This window comes from Dermacentor silvarum, chromosome 8 (assembly GCF_013339745.2).
Source record: "Dermacentor silvarum isolate Dsil-2018 chromosome 8, BIME_Dsil_1.4, whole genome shotgun sequence".
Taxonomy (NCBI): Eukaryota; Metazoa; Arthropoda; class Arachnida; order Ixodida; family Ixodidae; genus Dermacentor; species Dermacentor silvarum.
In genome coordinates, this window is record NC_051161.1 from 118,251,494 (window position 1) to 118,263,644 (window position 12,151).

Sequence of the window (12,151 nt, forward strand, 5' to 3'; positions counted from 1 at the left end):
CCGCACCCGAGAGTGAGAGCGCCCGCGGGAGTGAAAGTGCCCTCTCGAGCGAGAGCGAGGGCTGCGCCCGCGGCCAGTTGGTGTGACGGAGCACCCCCGCCTGGGAGCACTTGCTACGCTGGAATCACGTGGCCGGCCATCCTGGGCCAGCTGTTTCTGAGTCTTTTTGGCGCGGTTTCGGCGCCGTCTTCTCTATCGCACGACGTAAGGGACTTGAAAGCGTTGTTTACACGTCCTATGCGCCATGAGATGAGGTCCTCCGCCAAGGGCACATTTCGGTGAGCACTGGTGACCTTCGGGCGGAGAGGCGAGTCCACAGCTTCTGCACACCCTCTTGTTTGGGTAGGGGCAAATATCGACCCTATGGCCTAGGCCTCCACACGCGTAACACACGTCAGTTTGGCGCTTGTAAAGCGTGCAGCGTAGCAAGCTGACGTCGCACATGACATAGTTCGGCACCTTCATTCCGGCGAAAAGCACTACCACCTGTAGTGGTGTTCTTGATCCTCTTGGCTTCTAGGGCCTTTGGATTTCGCTGGTTGACAGTCATCGTTTTGAGCTGCGCCTCGCTGATGTCGGTGTCCATGCCTTGTTCGACTCCTTTACACGTGTTATCGGGGGCCGCCATATATACCGCCACCTTGTATGATCCTTCGCTTAGCCTAATATGTTGGATCCCTGCATAGGAGTTTGCATTCTCGTTCGCCGGAGTGGAAACGACGAGAATGTTCTGGGCACCGTTAGGGCAAAAGATGTCACCGTCGGTCTCTGCCGGGGCTAGAGCAGCCTCCATGGCAAGAGCTTGTGCGAGCCTAATTTGGCTTGTTTTCCTGATGTCAAGTCCATCCTTCGGCCTGACGATAATTAGTGTGTGATCCATCGGTAGGCCGGGGGAGCCTCGATGCCGCTGCGAGGCGCTTCATCGCGCCTTGCGAGGCTGCCGTGCGGCGGCCTCCCTTCGAGCCCACGTGCGATGCGTTGCGCGCCAAAACTGGCGTTTCTACAAGAGCTTTCTTCTTCCTTCCCAGCGCGGTCGTCCATGCAGGGCGATTCGCATCTTCGCGAGAGATTTCCTCTCCCTCCACCATCTCTACTTCGGGCATGTTGCCCCTCTTCATCGAGGTAGGCCTAAGCCTACCCGCGCCACGCCGGCGTGGCCCACACGAAAAGTTCCAATAATTTGGCAAAAGGTCCACTCATCGAAAAAGGTCCGGTATCGACGTGATCCCCAGGAAGATACTGCGTCGAATGATGCACAGCGTGGACACAGGAACCACAAAAATCCGACGGAAAACATTTATATCAGCGGGAGCCGATCTGTCCACGGCCTCACTGGTCGGCGCAGTCTTCGTCTTCCCCTAGACACCGCAAAGACGGCGGCTCCACTGAAGGTCAAATTGTTTCGACTGCTTGGTACGTTCTATAGAACCCCGCATCTCCACCAAGTGTAACCTCTACGAGAGGCGCTCAGTGAGACAACACGCTGAAGCAGTCGTGATGATTCAGATAAGCTGGCAATAATAGTTCAGGTATACATTTTTCCTCGTCTGCCATTATACTGCGTGTTCCGCTGCTTGCCGTGTCATGCACAAAAATGCCCTTAAGGCGGTAGCAGTATCATTTCAGAAAAGGCGTGCCGTAAGACCTTTGATAAACTTATTTGCAGGACTTTTTTTATATATAGAGACAGGAAAAGAGGGTACGAGATGTATAACGAGAACGTAGTGACTCCATTCTGTTTTGTTATATACAACCATAGAAGCAAAGGTACATTGAAAGCAGAAAAAGAGCGATATATATTATAACTTTATTTTCATTGGAAGAGTTGTAATTGTTTGTTCTGGCATTATCGATTGTTATGCAAAGCACACTAAACAATGCTTATCCATGTTAACAATAACCTTAAATGTCACCATAACAATCTCCTCTAGATATCAACGACATTTTACAATGTCTGTAACTTGAAATAAGGAGAGATTGTGTCAAATAACTGGATCGCGAGTGAGTACGAGTATGTGCTCATATTGGATACATGGACGAAGTGGTGTCATCATCACCATCATGAGCATATAGTTATGTACAATGCAGGACGAAGGCCTCTCCCTGCGATCTCTAATTATCCCTGTCTTGCACTAGCTGATTCGAACTTGCTCCTGAAATATCTTATCTTCATCATTTTACTTTGGAGTATAAGTTCTGTTGAAAACAGATATCACACCACTTCACTTGAAGTGGTGTTTTCAAGTGAACTTGGGCTCCAAAGTAAAATATCACAATGAAAGTTTATTTTGGATGTACAGTCGACCAAAATTTATTTTTTATTTTTTTCAGAATGTAATCCAGCGCTACTTTTTGACAAAGACACAGGAAGACTTGACAGGATGGGCGCACTATGTTGGAGTCACCACCCGTGTCATGTTTCCGTGTCATGTTTTTTTTGTGTCCTCGTCAAAAAAGTTGTGCAGGATTACTTTCTTAAAAAATAAAAATTATTGCACCATCAACTAGTCCCGCAACATGTTTTGTTAACTGAACTGCAGTGTGAGAACACAATCTCCCGTTAAAAAGCGTGCATTGCAAGAGACATGCGTATTGAACGAACAGAATATATTCTTCATTCATGGGACATAAATGTGCAATTGTCAAGACTTGCAATGTGAAACAAAGCACAGTTGATGTTTCAGTAGTCCTCTTCGTCATCCGGGCACAAGTCGCGGGCGTACACGCTGAATGCGATGCCGCAAATATCATTATACTGTTCTATGCATTCTTGTGGGACGTTGTCAGCGGCTTGTTTTGAAACGAAGAGCATGCACTCTAAAAAAGAAAATGCACATAAAACAGTTAAGGACCATCAAGGTATATCCTTCTACTATAGGCAGCGCGTAGATAAAGCGTGACCAGGGTCGGTTCGCTACCTAAACCATACACATCTTAACACAAAACTACGAATAGAATGCACCAAGAAGTAAAACAGGCAATCCCATGGAATCCTTTAACTACCTGCTACAAATTCACAAAGCTTTACTTTGTTTAGACATAGTTTTCGCTACTGACCCTTTTTATGCCTTGCCAACACGCTACCTATGTGCGTATAGTGACTAAATATAAGACGTGACACTCTCAACACAGACTATTACTCAAAATGTTGTGCACAAATAGTACCACTTTTCTGGCGAAGCAGAACACCGCTAATTTGCAGTCCCATGTGCCCATACTATGGCATGCGAGTTCCAATGTAGCTGAAATTCATCCTGCTACCTTCAGCTCATAGCAGTGTTGTATCGCAGCAGTAAGACTTGAGTCACCGCTATTTTGATACAATCAGTAAATTTAAGAATGCCAAAATTGTGATTGACGTATTAGTAATAATCATATAACTTAGTTTCATTAGATTTGATGGGAGGTTGCACGACCGCATTTCGATGGGGGCGAAATGCGAAAACACCCGTGTACTTAGATTTACGTGCACGTTAAAGAACCCCAGGTGGTCAAAATTTCCGGAGTCCCCCACTACGGCGTGCCTCATAATCAGATCGTGGTTTTGGCACGTATAACGCCATAATTATTTAAGGTTGCACGATTCATAGCGAAGTTTCGAGCCGACTTCATACTTCGACGTACTACTATGCACTTGACTCGAATCATGTAGCTAGTAATAAAGGTTAAATTAGGTCATCGCTAAAATCACGCGCGCAAGATAGTTACGTGTTGAACGCCATCTCTTGCCGAACACCACAGATAGAAATTACGGTGCGTAAAAATTGAATTTCAATTATAACATTTTCTTAACCTTACCAGTACATTAAAGGCCACATTTAGGTGTGTATTTCTTTTAAAGAAAGAGCACAAAAATACTGTTACAGAGTGGTTCCTGCTTAGCAAAGAATAGAAAATGCATTGAGTGTAAGTGCTGCTGGATGGTGTAATTCAATCTGCATGTTCATAATGTGTTCCACCTAATCTCATGGAATTATGTTCAGCTATCGGTGCAGTGGTTTTGCTGCTGACGGTCAGACGCTATGACTATTTGCAGGGGTGTGGGCCCCGTCAGGCACTTCGACTTTTGCCACCCTCCTAAAGGTTGTGTTACTGTTGCACTTTGCATAAAGGTCACTTCACTGCTCGACACTTGCAATAACCTCGGTCATGGAGTGCCATAATAAAATTACTGTTTTGAAATCCTCTTTAGGCATCCAGGTTTCAAGAAGTTACTATGTGCGCACATCCGTTAAAAATACTGTATTTTTTATCTTACGGTCTCCACGGTAAGGTCCTTGAATGACGTTACAGGTGGTGTAGTCCGTGTAGTGCAAGATTCCTTTTTCCTGGTTTCTACATCTGTCAAACGTGAAAATGAAGTATAATATTTCTAAATCTCATAGGTACGAATTGAATCCAGGGAATGGTTCCCGCAGATAAAATAAATCAAGTTCCACTATAAATGTGTAGTAAGCTAATATGCCCGAGGAATGCTGGCGAATATTTGAAAGAAAATATTACGCATTCCAAAGCTAGATGTGCATACCAATCGGCGTATCGGAGACGTAGAATGTAGAAGCGCATTAAATCTCCCATACTTGATGCGACACAATATTAGGACCGTTGAATATCTGGGATAATGTTACTGGATATTGGTTCCTTTACTTACCATCGTCCAAATAGTAGATGACTTCATTTATCGCTGGGCCTTGGCTAATATGGTAAGCGACATTTTTCCTGCGAGAACATCGCAGAAAAATGTTAAACAGCTATAGTAAAAATTGTTGAACGCTGACTCTGTATTGTGTTGAAAAGAGCATTTTCCTAACATTTTAAAATTCAAGCTTTCGGGGGAATGTGATGACGTGTGGCTCATTTTCGGACTTTACAATAAGTGGCTCGAGAGGGCCAGAAAATACATTTGCGTTAGCATCATGGATCTCGTAAATAATGATAATTATATCGCAGTAATACAGATCCCTCAATGAATCAGAAGGAAAAGAAGGAAGCAGCAGGTACAGAAAAAGTTGAAGGTTCGCAATGTTAGCTGCAGCACTGCGACTACATTTGGCTGGATATGCAAGTGGCAATCTATGCATGTGGGCTGTTTTCCCTTTCAGAAGTTTTGCCTGGTCTCGCTATTTGTAGCTTAAGTCGCCCACTGAAAAGAATTTAGTTGTCATGCCACGATGGGTGGCTGCAAGGCTATTATTTTGACTTTGGGAAATCAGCTGCTCGAGTACGTTTAGCGTGTATGCAGTCTATGCAATCTGTTCTTCTAAAGTAGGCAAATATGTAAAAATGCACCCTGTTTGTTCGCCAGGTTCTTTTGATGTATTTTGTCTGGTTGCAGCTTTCCGTTCAACGGTGCTGTTTTTTATTATTATGAACTGAAAATTTTATCTTGTCTGTGAGTGAGTGAGTGAAATAACTTTATTGAGGTCCAGAGAAGACCCCGCGCCACCCGGCTAGTCCCACGTAGGGACCGGCAAATTAAGCTTGACGGCCCGATCGCGGGCACTCTGGACGGCCAGGGTTTGGTCGTTGAGTTCGGGGCTGCCCAAAAGCGCAGCCCACCTATCCTCGCTGAAGGCGGAGCCGATTGCTTCACACTCCCACAACACATGGTTAAATGTTGCCGTTAGTCCACAGGCAGGGCAGTCCACACTGGGATACTTTTCAGGGTATATAGCGTGAAGAACCGCAAGGTTAGGATACGCACGAGCTTGTAAAAGTCGAAGGGTCACCGCCCGCGCCCTGCATAAGGCAGGGTGCGGGAGGGGGAATGCCCGTCTTGACAGATAATAATGCTTAGTGATCTCATTATAAGTCATCAATGGTTCCCCGCGGGGTAGGGGGACTGCGGAGGCGGCGCGGTCAGTGAGTCCTCGCGCGGCCTCGTGCGCGCTCTCGTTAGGGTTAGAGGGAGAGCCCTCAATCGACCCCAAGTGAGCGGGAAACCAAATGAGAGAATGCGGAGAGATACTTTTCAAGCTTTGGAGAATGCGAAGGGCCTGAGGGGAGACCATCCCGGTTTGGTAGGCCTTAATGGCCGCCTTAGAATCGCTATATATTACCTCTCTGCGACCATCGAGCACAGCCAGCGCGATTGGAACCTGTTCGGCTACAATACCTGTTCAATACCTTGATACCTGATCAAGGTATTGATAGGTATCAATACCTTGATATCTGTTCGGTATTTTGTCTGTTCGCCAGTTTCTTTTGATGTATTTTCTCTTGTTGAAGCTTTCCGTTCAACTATGCTGTTTTTTCATTATTATGAACTGAAAGGGACCGCTATTGACGCGGTACTCTTTTTTGCTGTGTAAACGAAACAGAGGCACAAAAAAAGTAATATGCACTGGCGATAGTCAAATAGTACTGACATTTGCAAAGCTACCGAAGAAATTAAAAGGACACTCAGATAAATACACAGCTCCGCAGACGAGTGAGAGTGCACAATAAAGTTTGAAAGCATGGCCAGGGGTGCTATGCAGGATGCGCCGAGTTTGGCGAAACTCGGGATCTTCACGAGCTCTAGCGACGCCCCAAGATGAAATAACAAATGGTAACAAGACGAAGTTTGTCCGTCGGTACGCCTCCAGTTTCATTGGTTTATCTAGACTCACTCTGGGTGGCTATCAACGCTTGGGCGTTGCCATATGGGCGGTCGACTAACTGGGGCTCACGTGATGATACGGCCGGTGCATGGTCGTGCCTTCTTTCACTCGTTTGTCGTTCCACCGAGTGCATTACAGGCACAAGCAAGTTATAAAATAAATGCGTTTAGTACAATATTATTAGTCACATTAATGTGGGTTATAAGCATTTTAAAGTTTACAAGATGTACACTGAATGTGTATTAGACTAATTTGTAGTTTAGTACGTTTCGCGTTATAGCACGAGGGGACGCTCGTCCTCCTCTTTTTTTCTCTGGATTCGATTGGCACGGCTCGCTACGTACTTGCGCTAGCATTTCCGAGCACCGATTGGTGTGCGCTCGGTTTTCTCACTGGGGCTTCAACAGATCGCTCGTTGCTCTTTCTCTTTCCTATGGATTGGATTGGTGCGGCTCGCTACGTGCTTGCGCTCCCATTTCCGAGCACAGATTGGTGCGCGCCTGGTTTTCACACTGAGGTTTTACAGATCGCTCGTTGCTCGCGCTAAAGAAAGGCTGTGAGGGCACCCCAGCTGCCCCAGCTGCGAGACGAAGTCAGCATCGGCTTGCGCCTAAGTGGTTTGCCGTGCGCTTACCGTGTAGGCACTCAGGTATGCCGGAAAGCACTCATACAAGGGCCAGAAAACTACGCTTTATTTTCTTTTACTTTGCGATGCCTCTTCACACTGGCAAGCGTCGAGCGATGGATTTTAACAACCGCAGGAAAGACTCTTCATACTGGGTAGCTCGAGCGATCCGTGGTTTCTAACAAACGCAAGAGAGGGTCGTTGCAGCGCACGTGGCCGTTCAGTGCCACCACATATATCCCAGGTGGGACTCCAGCATCGGTGCAGTTACCCTGTACCCATCGCTGATGAGCTGGCGCTTCACTTTTTGACAATCACTTTCTATTTTTTTCTTTTTTTGCGTGTGAACGCCCGTGATGGGGTCCACAAAATTCACGCTGTGGTTGACTATCTCCCAATGCAGATTGAGGCATAGCCCCGTTAGCAACCACTAAATTTGGTATATATTTGTATGCGGCCAATTCGTCACTATGAATAATGGTCCCCGGTTGAGCATTGGCTGCAATAATGGCGCCTAGCGTCGCCGCCTTTCGTCGGTCGACCTTGAAAGTCGCAGCACCCCTCTGGTAGCGCAGAACACGCCGAAGACCCATGCGCCGCCATCTTTAACACCGCCGTAATTTTGGCGGCTGGGCGGAAAGTTGTCGCCCGACTTTAGGTGGCCTCGATTGTACTTTTGCTCGCCGTGAAGAAGGCACTCGTCAATTTGCGCTATCTACCCGGGGCGACCGAGTGGAGGTTGCGCCAGCAGCTCGTCCCTCGCGAACTTACGGGGGTTGTTCCTCCAGTCGGCGATGGCGTGTTCCGATAGAGGAAACAAGTCGCCGGTCATCTCCTTCAACAGCCATATGTCTACGCTTTGGCTCACGCAGTACGCGAGCCAAATCATTTGCCGCGTGGAGAGGTGGTCGTTCGGACGGCCGAGGCGGTCCGTGTTGGCGCAGTAACTTCCTTCGCCTCTCTGCCCGCGCAGTGCAGCGGTACCGTGTAACTGCGAAAACTGATTTCGGCAGCTGTTGCACCAGAAGGCAGCCCGGCGTCCATTCTGAGCCTTCCAATAGAATGTGACCACTTCGCCTGCGCAGATTGGTTGGTCCCGGTTGAACCCCAGGTGCTCGCAGGTGCCCCAGTACTCCGATGACGACGCCGGACCTGGCCTGGGGCTGGGGCGCGTTGGACGAGCAGCGCTTGAAACAGGAGAGAACCTAGGCGATCGCACGAATTTTTCCTCCGCAGCCAACTCACACCGATCTGTGCTCGGAAAGCATAATTTTCCCGCCACGCTATCTTCGCAGACAACAGCCTTCACTTAACTCGTCACACAGCCAACTCACTGACGTTTTGGAAAGGCAAAAATGACGCGAAACTCTACGTCGGTCATGTAGGTGAACGGGTCCAGACGGTCATATTGACGCTTACTGCCACTCGATGCGATGACACAGGCTGCCGCCGCCATGTTCACGAGTTCAACTCGAGGGGGGTTTCGCGATGTACGAGTTTGGCACGAGTTCGCCTGTCAGTCAAAACCATAGGTCACGCCCCGCGCGAGGCATGTAACTCTTGTGCGCGCCCACCACGGTTGGGCCACGCCCAACTTATTTTTCGGCAACAGCGACGTGGTGTGGAACAGAAAGGCATTAACAATCTTGACCGGCGAAATAAAACACGCACTACGCACTGTCATCGGTGATGTACTGAGCACCACTATCAAAAAAAAAAAAAAAGCGTCGACTTTCGCTGGCTTAGGCATATATATCTTCTTGGGCAGTGATGGCCCCACGACACGGTTCATTGCTTGCATTGTGGTGACGTAGCGCACAGCAAATAATTATCGGCAAGTCACTGTAGCTGCTTGCAAGGCATCGATGCGCCACGGTGGACGACGATCCTGAGCAGTGTGTAGTGTTTTCCAACGACAACGTATCGCAGCTGTCATTTGAGATGGCTGCTCTGTCATCAGTGATGTATCGGAGCCACAGTGTCGCAAACACGGTCAGTGGTCAGCGCAAACATAGCCAGAGCGATGGCATTTCTTGATCACAAGCATGGCACACTAAACAATTGCAACACCTTCCTGCGTTCGAAGTCTAACTGCGCACAAGAGCCCTCACCCGCCAAAATGCGATTGCTGCGCTGTCGTAACGATATCCATCTGTGATAGCTGTTAGCTCAGCAGCAGAGGAAATCGGCAAGCACATTGGAGTGAACAACACACTCAAATTCTGCGTACATGCGGACGGAGGCACCTTTACAGGGCAAGCGGTGACAAGCGATGAATTGTGTCGCTGGGCAGCACGCTCTTCTTCGCAATGCATCGCGGAGACTTCGCGCACGCAGATAAACTGGTGCATTTTCACTGCGACGGCCGTTGCCCCCGTGTCGTTTCAGCTGGTAAAGCGACGGCCTTAATAGCCGCCTCAGTGAAAGCACCTGCGGTGAACAGCCATATGCCGCAGCGCTGCGTTCCCATTACCCTAATAGACAGGGAATGGGCAGATGATTGTCATGACTGACTTTATGCGTCATTATCGCATCGATTTTATCGAGAATAGCACTGCAGCGCCCCTGGCGACTGCTCCCCGTATGAACTCCCTCGTGCGTGCGACCCTCTAGAATGTATCCGCTTGTAACCTTTCGCCTCACTGTCGCCACTCGCGGCAAAAAAAGTGCAATATTTAATAATTCACTGGATGTCTGTTTGTCATCACAAATTTATAGCATTCAAAACGAAAAATCGATACTTTAAGAAATAAATTGTTTGTTATTTTATTTGCAGTATTTCAACGTATTCGATTGAGGGAAAGTGTGGGTGCAAGAATAAAATGTCACAGTTTCGCCCTAAGGGCGAAGCAATGAATGCGATAGCAACACAGCAATGTCATACGAAGTAAGGTGAGCGGCTTTGGTAGCAACAACACGCAGAACTGTTGTCGATGCCATCGGCGTTTTGCCCGCGTTAGCTCAAAATGCGTGCGGCGTTGGTGACTGTTGCTGGAGCCTCTCATATAAATAGGCACTTGGTGCCGCAGCTAAACGTCGCGTCCCTTCCTTCCCCCTCCCCCACGGCCTCTCGCGCGTCTGAAGAAGGCGCGTTTGCTCTACATATATGGTGATTGTAAAGGAGGAAAGAGACGCCTACTTCTGCAGCCCTTAAGGAAGCACGGCGCAGAACGCGCGTTTGTTCTCCGCCGTGCGTTCACTCCCCGTGAAAGAGCGCGTCCCTCGCGCCCTTTCACTCGCACATACAGCGTTCGGCGGCGCGCGGCCACGATTTCATCTCCATTGACGTCATACGGAACCTCACGGCGACGGCGACGGCGACGGCGACGCCGACGGCGACGGCGACGCCGACGGCAGAAATCTGCTTTTGAGTGTCCATATAATTGCTATCGCAATAATACACCGCATGTGCCCTGTTCGCATTCGACGGAGGATAGAAAGATAATGCTCGAAAGAGTAGGCACGCCCTTGACGCGCCCGAGAAAGGCGTGGCAAGCGGCTCACGGCAAGTGTACAGATAGACAGCGGGACAGTGACGGTATCGCTAAATTGCGATAATACGTTGATAACCATACGCGGCGCTGGCGCGTTTTGTTGCGCAGTCCTCTGTGCTTGAAGCGCCGAAGCACTGTGCAGCGCAGGGTGCGCTTATGTTGTCATACGCGGCTTTATCTCGACATTTCTTTTTGCCTGCTATTATTGCACGTTCTTTGTTATCTCCGTTCACTGACTGCCATCGAGCAAACTCGGGTAAAACTCGGGCGAACGAGAAAATGTCACAGTTTCGCCCTAAGGGCGAAGCAATGAATGCGATAGCAACACAGCAATGTCATACGAAGTAAGGTGAGCGGCTTTGGTAGCAACAACACGCAGAACTGTTGTCGACGCCATCGGCGTTTTGCGCGCGTTAGCTCAAAATGCGTGCGGCGTTGGTGACTGTTGCTGGAGCCTCTGATATAAATAGGCACTTGGTGCCGCAGCTAAACGTCGCCTCCCTTCCCTCCCCCTCCCCCACGGCCTCTCGCGCGTCCGAAGAAGGCGCGTTTGCTCTACATATATGGTGATTGTAAAGGAGAAAAGAGACGCCTACTTCTGCAGCCCTTAAGCGAGCACGGCGCAGAACGCGCGTTTGTTCTCCGCCGTGCGTTCACTCCCCGTGAAAGACGCGCCCCTCGCGCCCTTTCACTCGCACATACAGCGTTCGGCGCGCGGCGACGATTTCATCTCCAAATGACGTCATACGGAACCTCACGGCGACGGCGACGGCGACGGCGACGCCGACGGCAGAAATCTGCTTTTGAGTGTCCATATAATTGCTATCGCAATAAAACTCGGCGCATCCTGCATAGCACCCCAGAAGATCATTTCATATCTACAGAAAACACATAAAAACATATCAGAACGCCATACCTGAGCTACACACATGCAACCTACTATAGAATCTCTGGTATTCAAAGAAAATGCAATAGTAGAGTCAACCACTATACATATGTACTTGTAGTAAGAACCTAATATATTTGTTTTTTCCCCCAAAAGTCTTTAAAAGCCACGAGTTCTTTTTCTGTAGCTCTATTGTTGGCTTTGGTACAAGTGCTTTTACATTTTATTGCGATAGCAATTATATGGACACTCAAAAGCAGATTTCTGCCGTCGGCGTCGCCGTCGCCGTGAGGTTCCGTATGACGTCATTTGGAGAAGAAATCGTCGCCGCGCGCCGAACGCTGTATGGGCGCGAGGGGCGCGTCTTTCACGGGGAGTGAACGCACGGCGGAGAACAAACGCGCGTTCTGCGCCGTGCTCGCTTAAGGGCTGCAGAAGTAGGCGTCTCTGTTCTCCTTCACAATCACCATGTATGTAGAGCAAACGCGCCTAGTAGTAGTGATTTTATTGAAGAAGAAAGTGACGCTTATTTCTGCTGCCCAAT

The 12,151-nt window shown here is 48.7% G+C and overlaps 1 protein-coding gene across 2 annotated transcripts in view; it reads right to left on the bottom strand.

Annotated features, from left to right (window-relative positions):
- Nucleotides 1-2,612: 2,612 nt before the first annotated feature.
- Nucleotides 2,613-12,151, bottom strand: part of LOC125947336 (uncharacterized) — a 32,081-nt gene continuing 22,542 nt past the window's right edge. Inside the window, exons 1-2 of one of the 2 annotated variants that reach the window (XR_007468192.1) lie at nucleotides 4,259-4,337; nucleotides 2,613-2,817 (exon numbers count right to left, since the gene is read on the bottom strand). Coding sequence is in view for 1 of the 2 variants with exons in the window: in XM_049671816.1 (XP_049527773.1) it covers nucleotides 2,681-2,817; nucleotides 4,652-4,719 (205 nt within the window). In the remaining variant the exon portion in view is untranslated. Of the gene's footprint in view, nucleotides 2,818-4,258; nucleotides 4,338-4,651; nucleotides 4,720-12,151 lie in introns of those variants that run through there. The other variant, XM_049671816.1, reaches the window with a different exon arrangement.